This window comes from Helobdella robusta (genome assembly GCF_000326865.2).
Source record: "Helobdella robusta unplaced genomic scaffold HELROscaffold_36, whole genome shotgun sequence".
Taxonomy (NCBI): Eukaryota; Metazoa; Annelida; class Clitellata; order Rhynchobdellida; family Glossiphoniidae; genus Helobdella; species Helobdella robusta.
In genome coordinates, this window is record NW_008704742.1 from 1,127,177 (window position 1) to 1,148,397 (window position 21,221).

General features: G+C 34.4%; 3 protein-coding genes across 3 annotated transcripts; 2 read left to right on the top strand and 1 right to left on the bottom strand.

Moving 5' to 3' along the window:
- Positions 1-2,146: 2,146 nt before the first annotated feature.
- Positions 2,147-2,680, top strand: HELRODRAFT_176114 (hypothetical protein; the record flags this gene model as incomplete). Its single annotated transcript, XM_009023442.1, has 1 exon — positions 2,147-2,680. The coding sequence occupies one exon, from the start codon at positions 2,147-2,149 to the stop codon at positions 2,678-2,680; it is 534 nt and encodes a 177-aa protein (XP_009021690.1).
- A 9,142-nt stretch (positions 2,681-11,822) lies between these two features.
- HELRODRAFT_153336 (hypothetical protein) lies at positions 11,823-12,020 on the bottom strand (the record flags this gene model as incomplete). Its single annotated transcript, XM_009023443.1, has 1 exon — positions 11,823-12,020. A coding segment is annotated over one exon (198 nt), but the record flags the coding sequence as incomplete, so codon positions are not given.
- Positions 12,021-15,388: 3,368 nt separating this feature from the next.
- Positions 15,389-17,203, top strand: HELRODRAFT_176116 (hypothetical protein; the record flags this gene model as incomplete). Its single annotated transcript, XM_009023444.1, has 2 exons — positions 15,389-15,444; positions 16,840-17,203. 2 exons carry the CDS (start codon positions 15,389-15,391, stop codon positions 17,201-17,203), a joined length of 420 nt encoding a protein of 139 aa, XP_009021692.1.
- Between the last annotated feature and the right edge of the window lie 4,018 nt (positions 17,204-21,221).

Consider the following 21,221-nt stretch of genomic DNA (forward strand, 5'->3'; position numbering starts at 1 on the left):
GATCAGTAACAGATTTTAAAAATTTTGAGGATTTTTGAGGTGTTGATATTGAAAAATATAAATAACATACTTAAAAATTAAAAAAGTAGCAAATATATAAACAGCTGATCTTAATATTGAAAAATTACAATTTTAAATAGAAAGTTTTAAGCATCACGCTTTGTCACTCGACAAAAGTTTGAAAGAAGCCATATATAAAATCAGAACCCAGTAAGCGATATATTTTCGCCTGATGCCTCGCTAACTACAAATGTGCTACCAGATTATTGTATTATTTTATAGAGAGTTAGCATGCTTTAATAAGTTTTCTCAAATAATTGTTTTTACAACATTAATATTTATTTTTATGTAGACAGATATCAATAAAATCAAACAAGATATATTTTTTTATTATTTAAAAAAAATCAGGATCTGACAGGCGCAGAAACCTTTGCAGCATGCAAGGCAGTAGTAGAAAATGGTAACGAAAAAAAATAAACGAATAAAAAACGGAGAAAAAAATGTTTAAAAATGAAAAGTATTGAAAATAAAATAACGTAATGATATAAAAGAGTAAATTAATATAGTGATTTGCTAATGGACTATATAATGACTTATTGCGTTAGGGAGGTGATCGATAAGTAAAAAGAAAACTAGATTGTGTAAATAAAGTTTTATTGAGTGCTAATATGTTGGAGGTGCCTTGTGATGAAGGTCTTTTCCTGATATGCTGATTGAGTGGCGACTTGATAGTTATGCTTGCGCTGACAAGGTTGAGTATTGTAGTTTTGATTGGTGGGAGTAGAGGATGGATGACGTGGTTGTTATTTTCTACTTTTTAGAACAGTCTTGAATCGAGTGTGTTGATTTGAGTGACGATAGGATATGATGCAGGTAGTTGAGGCGAATTAGTTTATTGATGAAAAATTGTAGTTGCCGAAGATGTTGTTGTGTAGCAAAACCAGACCAGGAGGGAAATTTAATTTATTATACTTAACTATTTATATTTGAATCATGAATTTTATGAAATTTTTAATTGAAAAATTATCTATATAAAATTTCAAATTTATTTTCAGAATTAGATGGAAAATGTTCTCATAATTTACAATTGTTCAACGTTGGTTAACATTTTAAGAACGAATGAAAATCTTCAAATCTTGTTCTTTTTTGCATTTGTGATTGCTTTTTTATTTAGCTGCAATTTTCAAATTGCATTTATTTGAACATGAATAATTTTACAATAACATTTGTTAATTTACAATTTTCAAAAATATAAATTATTGACCTATTGTTTTTACAGCTTTGACAAACATTTTCATTAAGCAATTGAGAGACAAATTTATTTTGAAAAACATCCTGTATGATTGTAGAAAATATTTTTTCTCGAATCAAGTTGTTAGCCTGTGGAATGCATTGCCTAATGACATTGTTAATGCTCCGTCATTGGATATTTTTAAAACAAAACTCGGTTTATTTTATGGTGATAAAAAGTATTCTATACCTTAATATTAATAATAAATAAATATAAATAATAATATTATTCTTATGCGATTGAGTTATTGACACGAACATAAAGTTTAACTTTTTTTGTTGATTTTTATTGAAATTCGTTCTACTTTATTTTTGTTTATTTATATTTTGGACAAGGGGCTCTGCTCAAGCCTTTCTTCTGATAGTAAAAATAGATGAATAGATATTTTTCAAACACAAACACACACAGGCACGCACGCACACACACAAACACACAGGCACATATATAAGTGCCAATCATACTGTTATATATATATATATATATATATATATATATATATAAATCAACTTGGAAGACAGAAAAGTGTATATGACAAAGTCAGAGAAAAAAAATAAAGATTTTTTGGACACATTTGTAGAATGAGGGAAGAAAGATTGATTAAAATGGTACTAATGAGAAAAAAGATTGGAAGTAAAAAGTTGGTAGACCTGCGAAGAAATGGATAGACGGCATTACTAAATAGACTGGTGTTGGTATTCTAAATTCAATAAAACTGGCCAAAAATAGTTTCTTTTGGTGGCCTTGGCCACTGCCATTTTGTGGTGTTGTGAGAACGACAGTGTTGTGTCCAAGGTTAGTCCTAATATTTTTGGGTTGGGTTAGGGTTAAAAGCTGGTTGTTTATCTTAACTTGGGGATGGTAGTTGTATTGAAATGTGAGGTTCTGGTGCAACAGCCTTTTTGTGGTGGAACCGATTGGACCGATCGTCATCTCTTCTGTCGACCGCTTCCAACAAACCATTGCAACACCCCCTCCCAACCTTGGATGTCAAATTTGGGTTTTTGTCAACGGAGCAGCCTCTTCCGGCCGACCTGCTCCGTTGTCTCCTTTTCAGGGCCGGAACCGAGTCAAACCCGGGTTTCCCTAAGATCCGGATTTGTCCTGCCTGCAATCAACAAATCAACAAAACCCAAATCTCAACCCGTTGCCGCACCTGCTACAACTGGGTCCATTCAACCAACTACTCAAACCACATTAACGGTCGTTACAACTGTAACAACTGGACTCATCTGTCCCCCAATTCAAGTAGTCAGTCAGTGTCGGATGGGACTCTCCGACGGCAGACAACATCAACAAGCACTTCCATCTCTTCCTGCTCCAACACTTCACTTCCCCAAGCTCAATCCGCCGGACAGCTTAACCTCCTTCAACTTAACTGTAACGGCATAAAAAACAAACAAGACGAAATCAGCCAACATTTAATCAAACATAATATTTTTGACTTTGTTCTTTCAGATGATTGCGGTTTTCTTGCTGAGCTGGAGGTTATCGTTCCATTTGTATCACTTTTAAAATCAACAATTTCTCCAACAGATTTCAAGACGTTAATTCTAACAACAAAAGTTGCTTTCTCGATTTCTACAGTGCTAACTACAATTCTTTAAATGATTATTTGTCAACAATTGATTGAGATCTTTACTCTCAACACTTTTTCAACACCAACATGTGGTGGAAAATCTTTGAACAAATAATTAATCAAACCATGTCAATTTTTGTGCCCATAAATTAAAAAAAAATTAAAATTTTATGTTGCCTCTATAAATTGTAACATGGTTCATTAAACACGCTTGTGATATAATAAATTAGGGCCGATTATTTGGCAGGGCCTAAGGCTATAGCCTTATTAGCCTAATGGTTAATCCGGCACTGAGAAGAGTCCAGCAACCAAGCGTAAAATACCACAAACCACTACAATTGTCATACAGAGTCAAACTCTACTTCTTACTTCTGGAAGAAATAGAAACAAAGCTCTAATTCAAACGACAAAACTCTTTATCTAATGATGTCTCGAAGATGTTGCAATTTGGCTAATTTTTATCGAAGGTCTAGTGAAGCCAATTTGTTATCATTAGGTAATGTTCGAAGTTTTTATCGGTACATCAATGACAAACTATTCTCCAAACCACAGATTTCTAGTTTTCGAATTGACATGTGATTCCGTAACAATGGCAAATACATTCAATGATTATTTTGCCACTGTTTTTACTGCTGATGATAATAGTATTTGTTCACTACCCAGCCGTACTTACAAACCAGTAGATGATATTAATTTCACTCCAGATACAGTCTATCAAGCACTTCGCAAGCTAAAATAAACAACTCCTGTGGGTCCCGATGGAATACCTAACATTCTACTCAAAATGTGTGCTTCTAGTCTAGCTGTTCCACTATGTCACATCTTTAATTTATCTTTTAAGGATAATTCCATACCATCTGAATAGAAGACTGCTATCATCATTCCAGTACATAAAAAAGGTCCAACTAATTATCCCATGCCATGTCATGGAAAAAATTGCTAATAGAAATTTATTATCGTATTTATTAGACAACAACTTAATTACTAATTCTCAACATGGTTTTCTTTCGTGTAGATCAACTTCTACCAAGCTTATTAGATTTCTTAAAGATTCATTGCTTATTCAACAAAAGGAAGGCTGTGATACAATCTGCCTCAATTTTCAGAAAGCATTTGACTCTGTTTCACACGCCAAGCTTGCTCGTAAATTAAAAGCTTACGGCATAACTGGAAATTTACTGGGCTGATTGACTGAATCCCTGCTTGAGCGTTCACAAAGAGTCCAGATTCAAAATAAACTTTTCCGTTCAGTACCAGTGACAAAAGGTGTTCCTCAAGGCAGCGTATCAGACCCACCCTGTTCCTCATTTTTATCAACGATATTGATGATTGTATTTCCCTGCGTCATTTTGCGGATGATGTAAAATTGTACTCACGTTCTTCTAACTCAGTTCACTTGCAACAGGTCATTAATAACATCGTTGCTTGGAGTAAACAATGGCAACTGCCACTCTCTCTTAACAAAGACTCTAAATGTTTATTACTTCCTTCATTTGGTAATACATTTGTTAATCAATATGCGGTTGATCACCACTTCTCGAATCTTGTTGATCACTTTAAAAATCTTGATGTAATAATCAGCAATCGGTCGGCACATCAATGGCATCACTCAAAGAACTTCTACACGTGCATACCTGATCACCGAATGTTTTACTTCAAGAGATAAAGACCTTCTCACCAAAGCTTTCTGCATATACGTTCGACCATTTTTGAAATATTGCTAGTCCGTCTGGAATCTTCACTACAAATACCAACTGACAATGATAGAAAGTGTGCAAAGAAGATTCACAAAGTTCATTCCTTCAGTTCGTCATCTTCCGTACACAACTCGTCTGTGCTTAGTGGGATTATCGCAGACTAATTTCGGACCTATGTTTTGTGTACACACTATTAAACAAAGTTATCAGCATTGATTTGAATGATCTGTTTTCTTCCTTGTCCTACCAATCAACTCGTGGACATCCTTACAGACTACGAGAATCTAACTCAGACAGAAACACATCCAAATACTTTTTTGGTAGCAGAATTGTTTGAATATGGAACTCATTGCCTGATGAAATTGTTTCGTCACCAACATATCTAATTTTCAAAAACAAAATAACTTTAGTAGACCTCAACCAATTCTTAACCATTGTGTGAATATTGAACATTTCTTTTTCTCTTTCCTATGTCTGCGTTTAGGGGATGTGAGTTTTGCTCGGGAGATGCATGGGCTAACATTTTGACTCTAACTTATCATTATGCTACTTGAATTGTAATTTTTATATGACTGTTTAAGTGTGTGGAATGGTTTTTTGGTCAGTGTTTGCGTGCATGGATTGTACATTGCTGTTGAATGAAAGATTTGATTAATTGATTGTTGATTGATTAACTGTTTAATGCTGACAATGCAACGTTTATTATCGTTTTCTTTTATGCTTTTTAATTTCGTGATTGCGATATGACACTTATTTAGTATTGATCTTTTTTTATTTTCTGCCATTTTTTTCAATTGTAATTGTCTGTTCTTTTTTTTCTGACCGGGCAAGTGGCCTGTGTCAGTTGCGTAATAAAAAATAAATATATAAAGCAGTATAAATGGCACTTCGATTTCCTAGAAGGAACTATGGTACCCGTCTATCCAAGTCTTGCTGCTTGCCACTGACAACCTTAGCCAGGCCAGGCGTTCAATTAACGTTTGATTAAAAGTTTTACCAGGCCATCGGATTGCGGACAAAGAGGTGTTGCTTTGTTTTGCTGACACCCAGTAGGCGACAAATCTCTCTGGATAGATGAGATTCAAAGTTTCGGTGTTGATCTGAGTGCAGTCTATGAGAACGTCATTTAATAATATAATGGTTAACCCAATTTGATACAATTTCTTTAGCCACCGTATATGCTTCCAGATTGGGTAGCATTTAGCCATTTACTGAAATAAGCAGCCACTACAACCAAAATCCGACAATTTCTTTTCTTTGTTTTGAGAAAAGGACCCGCGAAATCGATTATAACTCTTGAAAAGTCTACCGATATTGTCAATTTGCATTGACCCGCGTAGCTTCTTCTTAGATTTTCAGAAAAAAACGTGGTAAAATTCCAGCTCTGTTTTTCCACGTCCTCACAAAAGTTCAGCCAGTAGAACCTATCTCTCATTCTACCCAGTGATTTTTCACACCAAGATGCCCTTCTGATGGCCCTCCGCCAATCTCATCGAAGATTTTAGCCGTCTTGGATCTATGTATCACCGTTTGCATCAAATGTTTTAGTCCATCGGCGGACTCCCATTTTCTTTAAAAAGCCATTCCTCTATGTGCAAAGAATTCCATTAAGTCAAAAAGATTTTACTACCGAGCTGTATTCAAAAACATTCTTCCACCTCTGAATTTGCTGTGTCTTTTTCTAATTGTGCTAGTTCAGTGAGATCTTCCGAAGTACATCCATCGTCGGCTGTTGCTTGAATCATTTGCGTGTGTGCTCTCTAATTTTTTTACTTCCAACCGATAATGGTGTTTGCATTTTGGTGGGCAAGGTCGACGAGAAAGATCATCAGATTTACTATGAATTGTTTCCTTGTGAAGCATAATTTCAAAATTGTACATTTGAAATTGTTCTATTTATAACGCTTTTTGTCCTTTTGGGTTTTTAAAGTTTAGTAATCATTTGAGGGCTTTGTCGCACTAATCATTGCTGACAATTTCTTCCTTGTAACAGAGCAGTTGCCTTCGGATTTAGTGAGCTTTTTTTACATACTACAGTATGCCAAAACTCTTTCTTCTTGGTCAATTTGTTGTGAAAGGACATCTCCGATTCCATGGTTAGTTGCGTCTGTCTCTAAGATGAATGTATCGCACAATTTTTTCTTTAGTTGTCCAATTCATTACAATTAAACACTCGATTTTTTTCCGTTAGTTCATGGAGTGGTTTTGCGACTCTAATAAAACCTTTCACAAACTGACGGTAATAAGTGGCCAATCCGAGAAAACTCTACATTTCATGTTAATCTTTGGGAACCGGCCAATTTCTTTCTACTTCAATTTTACTTGGGTCAGTTTTCACTCTTTCTGGAGATACCAAGTGTTCCACGTAATTTACTTTTTAATATTATTAATTATTATTATTATTATTAATTTATATCGCGTCCTATGTATAGATTTTTTAGTTGACGAAGCTGAGTGCTGATTTTTCATGTTTGTAGTGATGCTCCATACGACGACAATTTCTTTTAGCAGTTATTGCTTCTTGGGATAAAAAACAGTGAGGGTGGAAGCTCTCACGAAACGAGTAATGCTTGATTGATGCGTGTTTGTTGACGAAGTCATTTAAAGTTGTGTTTAGAGCTGACACAAACTCATCGATCTAAAAATCTTGTGAGAGCTAATCACCAAATGCTCTGTTTAAGTCATTTTCGAATGCCGTGTAATTTAAACGACGAAAGCTGCGACGTTAGTTATGGATGATAGTCGATGATGGTTTGAGGAGCGTTGAGTTGAAGCACACAGTGTTGTGATCTGAAAAAACGCAATCATTGATGGTTAGGTTATCTACAATGTTGTTGTTGATATGAGTGATTACGAGGTCCAACAAATTGCCATGCACATGTGTAGAGGAGCTGATGTGTTGAGTGAGATTGAAGGATTCTAATAATGAAAATAGGTGATGATCAATACCGAAGAGAGGTTCTGGTGCGTGGAAGTCGTAGCATATGATAAACGATAAAATTATGGCCAATGATGAATTTCCTAGAAGGAACTATGGTACCCGGCTATCCAAGTCTTGCTGCTTGCCACTGATAACCCTAGCCAGGCCAGGCGTTCAATTAACGTTTGATTAAAAGTTTTACCAGGCCATCGGATTGCGGACAAAGAGGTATTGCTTTGTTTTGCTGACACCCAGTAGGCGACAAATCTCTCTGGATAAATGAGATTCAAAGTTTTGGTGTTTGATCTGAGTGCAATCTATGAGAACGCCATAGTGATTAACCCAATTTGATACAATTTCTTCAGCCACCGTATATGCTTCCAGATTGGGTAGCATCTGGCCATTCACTGAAACAAGCTGCCACTACAGCCCAAATCCGACAATTTCCTTTTTTGTTTTAAGAAAGGGACTCGCGAAATCGATTATAACTCTAGAAAAGTCTACCGATATCGTCAATTTGCATTGACCCGCGTAGCTTCTTCTTAGATTTTCAGAAAAAGACGTGGTAAAATTCCAGCTCTGTTTTTCCACGTCTTCACGAATGTTCAGCCAGTAGAACCTATCTCTCATCCTACCCAGTGTTTTTTTCACACCAAGATGCCCTCCTGATGGCCTTCCGCCAATCTCATCGAGGATTTCAGCCGTCTTGAATCTATGTATCACCGTTTGCATCAAATGTTTTAAACCATCGACGGACTCCCATTTTATTTTAAAAAGCCATTCCTCTATGTGCAAAGAATCCCATTGAGTCAAAAAGATTTTATTACCGAGCTGTATTCAAAAACATCCTTCCACCTCTGAATTTGCTGTGTCTTTTTCTAATTGTGCAAGTTCAGTGAGTTCTTCCGAAGTACATCCATTGTCGGCTGTTGCTTGAATCATTTGCGTGTGTGCTCTCTAATTTTTTTACTTCTAACCGATAATGGGCAATGTCGGCGAGAAAGACCATCGGATTTACTATGAATTGTTTCCTTGTGAAGCATAATTTTAAAATTGTACATTTGAAACTGTTCTATTTATAACGCTTTTTGTTCTTCTGGGTTTTTAAAGTTTAGTAACCATTTGAGGGTTTTGTGGTTTTTTGTGGTTAGAGCTTTGTCGCACTAATCATTGCTTACTATTTTTACCTGGTAACAGAGCAGTTGCGTTTGGATTTAGTGAGCTTTTTTACATACTACAGTATGCCAAAATTCTTTCTTCTCCGTCAATATGTTGTGAAAGGACATCTCCGATTTCATGGTTAGTTGCATCTGTCTCTAAGATGAACGTCTATCCACGAACGGAATACTACAGCAATGAAGTATCACACAATTTTTTCTTTAGTTGTCCAATTCATTACAATTAAAGACTCGATTCTTTTCCGTTAGTTCATAGAGTGGTTTTGCGACTCTAATAAAACCTTTCACAAACTGACGGTAATAAGTGGCCAATCCGAGAAAACTCTACATTTCATGTTAATCTTTGGGAACCGGCCAATTTCTTTCTACTTCAATTTTACTTGGGTCAGTTTTCACTCTTTCTGGAGATACCAAGTGTTCCACGTAATTTACTTTTTAATATTATTAATTATTATTATTATTAATTTATATCGCGTCCTATGTATAGATTTTTTAGTTGACGAAGCTGAGTGCTGATTTTTCATGTTTGTAGTGATGCTCCATACGACGACAATTTCTTTTAGCAGTTATTGCTTCTTGGGATAAAAAAACAGTGAGGGTGGAAGCTCTCACGAAACGAGTAATGCTTGATTGATGCGTGTTTGTTGACGAAGTCATTTAAAGTTGTGTTTAGAGCTGACACAAACTCATCGATCTCCAAATCTTGTGAGAGCAAATCACAAATGCTCTGTTTAAGTCATTTTCGAATGACGTGTAATTTAAACGACAAAAGTTGCGGCGTTAGTTATAGATGATAGTCGATGATGGTTTGAAGAGCGTTGAGTTGAAGCACACAGTGTTGTGATCTGAAAAAACGCAATCATTGACGGTTTGATTATCTACAATGTTGTTGTTAATATGAGTGATTACGAGGTCCAACAAATTGCCAAGCACATGTGTAGAGGAGCTGATGTGTTGAGTGAGATTGAAGGATTCTAATAATGAAAATAGGTGATGATCAATACCGAAGAGAGGTTCTGGTGCGTGGAAGTCGTAGCATATGATAAACGGTAAATTATGGCCAATGATGAAATCTAGATGATTGGTAAATTCATCCAGAAAGCTCGTTGAAACAGGGCCGGGTGGCCTGTAAATTGATGAAATAATGAATGACGACGAAAAAGTGTTGAATTTTACTGAAAGGCTTTCAAAATTACAAAAAATTGTACAATATTTATGTGTGTTGCCCTCAGTAAGTTGTTGTACACAACAGCCAAGCCGCCACCACGTTTGTCACTGGAAGTACCACGATGAGTATTACAAACTGAGTAACCTAAGAAAGACAAACTTTGTAAAACAACCCGTGTGGCATCGGATAGTTTTTTCCTCATATATGACGTTGTTCAGAAAAGCGGTCTTGCTGAAAGCGGACCTTGCATTTACAAGCCCATATTTTTATTTGGTCATGCGTTTGTTAACGCTGGGTCTTTTTCCCAGAGCCGAAAGGTTGATCCTTGATAAACGTGTCAAACGCGGGTTCCAAATATTTAATTGAAACATGATTTTTCTACATATTCTAAAAATACGGAGAGAATTTTTGGGTAGTAAAAAACCAAGAAGTTTTTTGCGAGTCCACTTGGCTGTCATAGCGAAAATTATTTGACAAAAGCATCAAATTGCGAGATTGACTAAACATGTAGCATTGAAAAACTTGATTATGATGACGTTTGTTGAATTGCAGTCGTAGTTAAAATTATTGATAATTTGTAGATGAAAGAAAACTGTTGAAATTTGAAATTAAAATCGGTTACTATGATGACGATCAAAAGTTGTTGAATTCATAAGTAATAACTAACTGTAATACAGCAACGGAATCTTTCGCAAATTTAAAAAACGTTGTCAGAAAAAATTAATTAATGTTTTATTGAAGGAAAATGAGCAACAACTTTAGTTTATAACGGAAAATTTATGGATTGAAAATCCGCAACACGATGTCGAGTAAACCATAGACATCGCAAAACCGCTTACATTTCTTTTCGTTAAGCGTTTAAAATATGCCGCTTGAAGTCGGACAAAAACTCTCTGCAGATTTGCAAGGTACCGGTCTTGATGATGACGTTTAGAAAGATTAAACATGTTTCAAGTGAGTTCTTTAGGCACATATGCCAAACTGAACTGCCACAAGCCTTGCCACATGCCAAAATTATCTTCTCACGGTCGCTTTTCTCGATCTTCACCTGCTAATCATCGGGCGGCGTGATGGCTCAATGGTTAAAGGCGCTTGTTCTTGCTATTGCAATGACTGAGTTCGAATACAAAGAGATCCCCGCCTATCATATGCAATGTGTATGATGCGTGGTTTGCACGCGTATTCATATACGCTGTGTGTGTTTGTCGTTGAAACCTCTGAAGCAAACGCAAAAGAGAGAGAGAAACCATTAACTTTTAATAAACAACTTTAATATGGAGCGTGGAGAACCAACACGATTCTGATAATGTGTCCATAATGTCATCATTTCACGGCAATGGATAGATATCCTTTTTGGTGACTTCATTCAACTTTCTATAATCTAAACAAAGCCACCTTCGTTTCTTACAAGAAAACTGACAAAGTCCAAGGGCTTGCCAAGAATTTAAATAGCCTTGTTTCTGCAACGATCTCATATATTTCTGTTTGTCGTAGTGCTTGCCTAATTGGTTTAAAGTCTTGCGTATGATTCGATTTTTCCGAAAAACATCTGCAAAATCGGTGATTGAAACTTCCGCTTCACGATAATTTTTGTGTCTCAGCTTTCTGTAAATTTTTGAAAGTTCTTTACATCTATTAATCTATGGCCATCGTTCTGTTCCAAGTCAAGCGATTTTATGGTATTTATGGGTTGATATCTTAGTCTAGTCTAGCCTATTTAACCTTCTCCGATGATTTCGGTAAATCTTTATCGCCAGCAACCAAGGCCGTATTTAGAAATTGTGTTCGGGGGGGTTTAAAAATTTTGATTTAAATCACGTTTATTTTAATTTTCATTCAAATTTACAAATAAAAAGGTTCAATAAAATAAAGGAAAAGAAAATAACTTATAATTACTGTATATTACAAAACCATATCAATTATAAAAACTCATCACAATACAATATTGCAACGACGGCCACTTTTTGAAAATTTGTCCAAAACATCTTGAGGGTTTACCGTGATTTCTTTGTGAATGCTCAGTAGAGTGAGCCCATTTAATCTATTTTCACTTGTTGAGTTCCTTAAATAAGATTTGATTCTTTTCGTTGAAGAAAATGATCTTTCTGCAGTTGCGGTTAAAACTTGTAGTGTTGTTAATATGTGTAATAGTGCTTTTACGTTAGGGAAAAAATCGTCATTACGGACTAAAAAAGATTCAATTGCTGTTGATGGTTTATCTACGATTTCTGAATTTTCCCATTTTTTTTCCATAATAAAAATTCAGATGCTAAGACATCTGCATTAGGCAGTATTGAGCTATAAAAGTTTCCACATTTTTGACATATTTCATGATTGGAATTTCTTCCGTAGCACATTGTTTTTTTGAATTTAAACATTTATTAGGCAAAAACACTTGTAAAGAAAATATCAGGTCAGCATGGGTAATAAATCTTTCTTTTAGTTGTGTGCAGATATGATCTAAAAAAGAAGAGAACATCACTCGTTTATAATATTCTTCATTGATTTTTGCTGGAGTATTGTCACGAGTAGTTTGTATTGATGTTACCCTTGGTGAAGTAATGACTTCGCCATTTACAGAGTGAAGCATTTCTTTGGAAACCAAGAAATTTTCTTCTGCCTTCAAACGCATTTCATGAAATTTGTCAAGTACTAACTTTACAGCGGCACAGCCTTCAACTAAATCACAATCCACTTTTTGCAACATTTTAGAAAGAGATATAGTATAGGAAAATATCTCATTTGCAACATTCATTGCTAGCACAAAATAACCTATTTTAACGGTACATAATAACTGATGTGCTGTTGTTGATGTTTCACGAGTAGACAATAAATCCAACTCTTCCAAAGCGTGAACTATAGCTACATATAGTTGTTTGAATGTCATTATAGACTCATGTCTTTCTACCCATCGTGTTTCACACATAGTTATTAATTTCTTTTGTTTGATTAAAGGTAGATCTACGAAAATTTTGTGCTTTAAAATCTGTGTACGCTTTGATGATGAGTTGAAACATACAATCACTTCTTTTATTGTTCCCAAATTATTTCTTATTGTTGGGACATTACAAGATTTTGAAAAAGCCAGATTAAGAGAATGAGCTGAGCAGTGTACATACACAGCCAGAGGATACTGTTCATGTATAGCAGTCTGAACGCCATTCAAAATTCCACTCATTGCTGCAGCTCCATCATAGCCTTGACCTGGTGAGAATGAAGTTGTTGATAAAACAATATTAAATTATGATTCAATTGTTTAGAAAATAAATAAATAAATTCATACCTATTAAAAATAGGCCATTAATCTCTCTATCAAAGCGGCTGCCAAACCTCGTCCGGTTAAATCGTTAACTAAAATAAATTCGAAAAAATCCTCTTTTAATACGCTGTTATCAAAATAGTGATAACAAATAGTTAGTTGCTCATTATTAGCTACATCGGTTGTCTCATCGGCAAGGAGGCTAAATGAGCAGGCCGAATTAATCTTTTTTGCTAATTGTTCTTGAATTAGTTCGCTACAGATATGTATAATCGAGTTCTGTATAGCCGGGCTAGTACACAAAGCGTTTCCAGCACTTGAGTCCAGATGATTTTCAAGAATAATATCCCCGGATGAAACACGAAATCTCAAAAAAGCCCTGAAATTTCCATCATTAACATTGACATTGTTGTGTAAGACTGGACCGACTTCATCCGAACCTCTTAGTGCAATTTTTCGACGACCACAAAATATTATTGTTTCAATAATAGGAATCAATTTTGCACGATTTTCTTGGACTTTTCTCAAGATTTCTGAATCGATTAACTTGGTTACAGATTTTTGTCTCCTTTCAACAACGGAAAGAAAGTTTTCAGCCATTATCACTGATGTTTTGTGGTATTCAATGTTTGCATGTGCTTCAAACTGTTCAATGGCATCTTTCCACTTATTGAAAGATACTGTTACCAAAAACCCAACTTTTTGGTTAGCACCTTTTCCCACATGTTCCCTACCGAATATAACACAAAATTTACAAAACGCTCCTTCTTTTTTGTCAGAGTATGAAAGCCAGGAAAATCGTTCAAATTTAAGACACCGTTTAGGCTCAACAGGAAATTGGTGGGTTTTAGGAGGCGTCCATAATGACTTCAACACAATTTCTTTTTCTTGATCCGTCATTGAATTTCCTACATAATTACCTATATCATGGAGATTGGTTGCAGTTGTAACTGAACCTGAAGGCTGGGGATCATCCAAAACTGCTTCATCTACATTTGCACCTGTTTTCAGTTTTGATTACGTTTTAATATCTAAAATGTTCATTTATGAAAAAATACATTAAAATTATTGTTAAAAAATGTATAATATAGCGTAAAAGTTGTTCATTTTAAAACCAAATACTTGTATTAAATTTATTAGCGAAACTAATTAGATAATAAAAGAAAAAGATTTACTACTTCATAACTGAACTAACTAACCTAATTGTTTTCCTTTACGATTTTCTTCCTTTTCATTGCCACAAAAACTAATGTTATCGTCAATATTTTTATTGTTGTTCTTAAAAATTTCATCAAACTACTTTGCTTAAACACTCTTTTTCTTTAAATTAATTAAAAATATTTTATAGCTTTAATTTGTTTGAGTACCTTACCTAATATTAAAATGGAAGGAAACCGCGCTTTTTTAAAACAATGTATAAAAAATTATATTTAATAACTTTATAGAATATCTTTGGTATAAAACATTGTCTCGTCCCGTGAAAGTCGTGAGTTCGATTCATAGTTCGGGCAAGCTACATATGTTGACGGATCAAGTGCATAAACATTCGTAATGATCGTGAGATTTGTTTATTTGTGTCATTGGAAATGGATTTGAACTCTATAAAACGCATGTGATTGATTTTATATAAATAATGGGAATTATAAGCATATACAAAAAATTTATTAAATATAAATATTTTTAAATCACACACGTAATTTTTACTTCATTTTTATAATTTTCGTAATTTCGGGGGGAGGGGGGTTTGAACCCGTAAACCCCCCCCTCCACTAAATACGACCTTGCCACCAACCTTTACCTGAAAACACTTTTCTTCGATTCTACCTATTATTACGTCTCAAATTCAAAGTTAAATCCGTAAATTATCATGAAGTCAACGCTCAGGATGCATTCATACATGATGTCATACGGAATAAAGCTTCAAAAATTTAAACTATTTGTTAACCACCCTGTAGTATCTTTCAAGGTTTGGCGGCATTTTTTAATAAATTGAAGTTAATTAACATTTTATTAATATTTAATAACTAAAACTATTTCTTATGCATCATGCTGTATTCTGTACAGTACTAATCTTTGGTTCGAAACGCAACGCCAAAAACCTCGTCAATCGGAGACCCGCTAACGCTGTACAAAACAACAGATTTTAACTGGCGTTTTATTACTTAAGGTTTAGTTTACTTTGGAAATTCCTATAAAAATTCCAAAGATCACATGCTCAGCTTTAGGATACCCCAAGGTCATCTTCTAATTCCTATTTGACTACAGCTATTGGGGAACAGAAATAAGTAAACTTTAGAAAATGATATCTCTGTTCTTACCAAAGTCAAAAAATTTATCGGTTGGAAATGTTCCAATGTGAGCAAGCTGGCGAACCAGGAAGCCTTCGTTTAAGTAAATATATGAACAAATCGAAGTAAACGAATAAAAAAAGCATATATCGATAAACAAAATGATGAAATATATCGAACCAGAAAAGTTTCCTCGAGCTAAATCATAACAATTTGAAAGAGTTCGGTCTTATTTTAAAACTTAAAATGCTAACGAATTGGTTATGGAAATATATAATTTATAATCTTGCAAACTAACGAAATCAGCATATTTTGCAAAGGTAGAGACAAATTGAAAGTCATTAAAGCAAAGCATAAAAATATCCAATTAAACAAAATTATTAAAATTAGACAAAAATAATTAATGATAATTAGCAAAAAATAATAGCATGCAATACAATAACGAAATCAATAGCCTTCCTTTCATCATTTATTTTAATGCGTGGAGTTTGAGAGTGAGCAAATTAGCGTTGGCAAGGCGCTGATCCAACAAGATTTTAAAAAGTATATAATTATATTCAAAGGTTATGTCCACACAAAAAATGGCGGTTGTGAGCACTTATTTAGACAAATCAGCAAAAATAACAAAAGAAAGCAAGAAATACACAATTTTAGATGAGAGAATGAGCAAAAATTTTAATAAAATTGTGAGATCAGAATTGATCAGTATTGATTGGCCATCCAGTAAAACGATCGTAAATTTTTTTTAGAAAATTTAATAAACACAGATTAAAAAAAATGAAGTAAACAGAATATTTGTATTTTTAATTAACTTATATAACAAGCAGCCAAAATGGAAAAAAAATAATAGAAAAAAAACAAAATAGCATGCTCATTTTAATTTAAATACATTACCCCTAAAATAATAAAAAAATAAATTTATTAAGAGCTACTGAAAAAGAACAAGATAATAAAATGGTTATAATCCTATTAGTAGAATTCGGAGTCAGAACTTTGAATACATTCTTGTTTGTCTTCAGTAGAATAATGAGTAGAAGTATCTGCAAATTCAGTACCTAGGAAATAATTTTTATCTTTACAAAATTGTGAAAATGTTTCGCACTTATCACACGTTAAACAAGCATAAAAAAAATTATATTTTATTATGTAATCAACGTTCTAGACATAAAGACTTAATTAATTAATTAATTAATTTTGACAGCTAATTTAAAAGAAATCAATAAGAAACAAATAAACCCAACAAACAAAGGCATTGGGACTAAGCGTTTTAAGCAAATCTCTCAATTGCCCACTATAACTGACATTTTTATAAATTGGCACTTTTATATAAAAAAAAAAAATATTATTATGTCTATGGTATTGTACATTAAAGTTAACTTAACTAAAAGCTAACTTATTAACGGTATTTTACTTTTTAATTCCATTTATTTTTATTATTATTTGGGTTGTTACTGTTGATCAGTCCTGGGCATGACATAAAACTGCCTTGCTTGCTTTTGAGGAAAAGCCTAGGCCCACCGCTTATAACTGGTGGTTGTCCGGATGTAAAAACACCAAATTATTCTATGCCATCAAAAACAAAAACAACGGTCCCTAGTCCCCAGCAGGCCTTAAGTGGTCAAGGGGTGCTAAGAATCCCTGGGAAGTATGCAATAGCGGAGGGATGTTGCAGAAAAATTCAGAATGGTCCCTCTATGGTACTTAGATTTGGAACGCTCAATGTTGGATCACTGACTGGCCGCAGCATGAAAATTGCAGAAATGCTTGAGCGTAGAAGGATTGCCTTCAGGAGACCCGATGGAAATCGAATGGTGTCTGTCATATAAACTCAGACAATAAAAAATATAAACTATTCTGGAATGGTCAAAAGACTGCCAAAAATAGTGTTGGAATTTTTGTCAAGGAACCGCTAGCCTAAGAAGTACTGGATATTAAAAGGATTAATTCATGTCTCATGGGGATCAAGCTTCGCCTAGAAAAGCAAACAATGACTATTTTTTCCGCATACGCACCACAGACAGGCGAACCAGAAGCGATGAAAAATGACTTCTGGGCTGCATTCTCTGACACCATCTCAACAATACCAAAATCTGAAACAATCATGATTGGAGGCAATCTCAATGGACACATTGGAGAGAAAACAGATGGTTTTGACAACGTACATGGAGGTTTTGGCTATGGAGAACGGAATGAAGATGGCAACCGCATCCTTGAGTTTGCTGAAAGTCACGGGTTTTGTTTATTGAACACATATTTTAGAAAGAGGTTGGAACATCTCATAACATACAAAAGTGGACCATCAGCCACGCAAATTGATTTCTTCGCTGTCAAGCAACAACACCGAAGGTTATTCAAAAATGTCAAAGTTATACCTGGCGAATCATGTGTCGCCCAACAAAATTCTTGTGGAAGACCTGGTTGTCGAACTGTCACAACATAAGTCTAAACAAATGCCTCGGAGAATCAAAACGTGGAAGCTGAAAAGCAATATTCATCGAGAAAAATTTCAACAGATTGTCGCCACACAGTTAGACCACCAATCGCAAGCCAGTACAGATTGGAGTACATACAAAACCGTTTTGATAAACGCTGCAACTACAGTTTGTGGAAAAACTGGTACAAAACGTCTGCATGAACGTGACACTTGGTAGTGGAATGACAGTGTACAAAATGCAATAGCTGAAAAGAAAGTTGCATACAAGCTATGGCAAAATCAAAGTCTTTTGATGACCATAAAATTTTCCGTGAGAAGAAGTCGCAAGACGTCTGGCTCGGTCAGATCAGTGTAGAGAGTGGCTCACTAAGAGCGGTGAACAAATGAAATCTCTGTATCGTATAGCAAAACAAGCTAAGCGTACGAAAAAAGACATAGTTGGTGCCTCATGTATCAAAAACGACAAAAATGAGATGGTTCTTGAACAAGATGACATCAAGCTACAGTGGAGAGAATACTTCAACCGTCTGTTAAATGAAACAAATTCCATCAATGTCAACTTTGACGCTCCACCCATCACTGTAGAAGCTCTGAAAGCTATGAAGGCAGCAGGGTCCTCTGGACTCACAAATGACATTATCAAAGCATCTGGTACTGCAGGTATCCAAACGTTACAACTTTGCTGTGAAGTCTGGAGAAATTGCTCAATGCCGACTGAATGGAACTATAGCATGACAGTTCAGCTATACAAAGGCAAAGGTGATACATTGAACTGTTCATCATATCGAGGTATGCGTCTGTTAGAGCACTCCCTGAAAATTGTCGAGAAAATCATTGAGAGAAGATTAACGTCGTGCATCACGATCGAAAATTATCAATTTGGTTTTCTAGCAGGGAAATCATTAATTGATGCAATTCACATCCTTCGGCAACTGCAAGAGAAGTACCTGGCAAAGCATCAACAACTACAACACATTTTTGTAGACTTGAAAAGCATTTGATCGAGTTCCCGGTGAAGCAATCAGGTGGAGTCGACGTCAACAACTCATTCCAGAATATCTTGTTCGACTTGTGATGGAAATGTATACGAATACTAAGACTCTCGTCAGCACAACGGTTGGTAACACAGATGCATTTGACATCGGCGTTGGAGTTCACCAAGGCTCGATTTTCAGTCCACTGTTATTTATAACTGTGATGGAAGAAATCACAAAACCGACACGCACTGGTGACATTTGGAATCTAGTATATGCTGATGATATCGTTTTAACAGCCACGTCTGAGCAGAATGCAGCACAGGTGTTTAAAGATTGGAACACCAGACTCGCCGATCATGGATTCAAAATCAAACATCAACAAAACCAAAGCAATGAACACTGGTGAACCCATCTAATCCACAGCTACTGGACGATGGCCTAGTTCAGTTTGTAAAGCTGATGTAGGTAACTGGTGTCAATCAGGTGTCAGCAGTGTAACCAGTGGTGTCACAAACGTTGTTCAAAAATAATTTGTACTTTATCTAAAGTGTCCATTTGTTTGTCCTGCTTGCATCAATCCACAACAACAAATTCGAAATAGCAATGTTTTTGAAGCCATTAAGGTAGAGAAACCAAACTGCATCAACAACTTTAACGAACCGACATGAAAATTCTCCAATGGATGCAACGAATAAGCCAGAAGAACCACATCAAATCTACCGAAATATCCTGCGTCGTGCTGGTCTAGATGATAAAAAGTACGAATGCCGGCACACCGTCTGAGGTGGTTTGATCATATCAAACGAAGTGGAAACAGTGCCATAACTTCTCTTGCAGATGTTGAAGTACCTGGCACACGTCCCAAAGGCTGTCCAAAGAAGTCCTGGTCGCAAACAATCGAGCAAGACATGAAAGCTCTAAATTTAAATGAAATGGATACAACTGATCGTATAATTTGGCGCAGTAAACTGATGGCAAAGAAAACAACGTCCTACCTCGGGGGAACTGGGTCTCTGGACGCTAAACAAAGATTGATCGATTGATATATATATATATATGAAATATATATATATATATATATATATATATATATATTTCAAAAATTCAACACTACTTTCAACATAGTTCAACTTTTTATATTTCTTTTTAATTTATTGATGTCAGAGAAATTAGACATTTTATTGTTTTTTAAAAATTTTTATTAAATAAATTTGCAAATAGCTATTTCGAGTTATAGATAACTCATCTTCAGTGCATTATATATAAGGTATGTAAGATATTAGATAAAAAGGAACAAGTACTTATTAATTTATATAAATTATTTAATTAAAACAGAAAACCAATAAAATAAATTTAATAACATTAAACAATATAAAACGCGATTTAAAAATTTTTTTTTAAATTTTAACGGCAAGATTGTTTATATTATGGTTGTTAAGGTAAATATCAACGCTCAGCCGAGAATTAGTTTTTAAATTTTTAGCAGCAACTTTCAATTCGTTCGTCAACAATTTGCAAATACACGAATTTCGTCTTTTGTTAGATTCACTTAATAATTCATTGGCTAATTGTTGATTTACCTTCACATTTCCTAATTGTTCTTGTTTCCAAATTTCATTTATCAACATCTCAATCTCAATATGTTTATTTATTTGTGGTTTGTTTTTTATGAGGTGACAATTTAAGCCGAGGTTCAAAAATTGTTTTTCATCTATTGTCAACTGATGGCTACTAAGATTTAGGAAATGATCTTGGTGTTGTGGCAAAAAAACTGGTCCGCGATATAAATTGCTAAGTTTTTTCCTAATTCGTTGGAATCAATGGTCTCGATGGCGTTCTTTGATGAAGTTGATTTCATTTAAAGATTTTTCATCAATCGACTCACTTAACAATTTGATTGACGCGTCCATATTTTAATATCAACGCTCTCGGCTGAACGTTGATATTTACCTTAACAACCATAATATAAACAATCATGCCGTTAAAATTTAAAAAAAATTTTAAAAATCGCGTTTTATATTGTTTAATGTTATTAAATTTATTTTATTGGTTTTCTGTTTTAATTAAATAATTTATATAAATTAATAAGTACTTGTTCCTTCTTATCTAATATCTTACATACCTTATATATAATGCACGGAAGATGAGTTATCTATAACTCGAAATAGCTATTCGCAAATTTATTTAATAAAAATTTTTAAAAAACAATAAAATGTCTAATTTCTCTGACATCAATAAATTAAAAAGAAATATAAAAAAGTTGAACAATGTTGAAAGTAGTGTTGAATTTTTGAAATGTTGCGTTAACAACAGTCTGTTACCAATATATATATATATATATATATATATATATATATATATATATATATATATATATATATATATATATATATATATATATATATATATATATATATATATATATATATATGT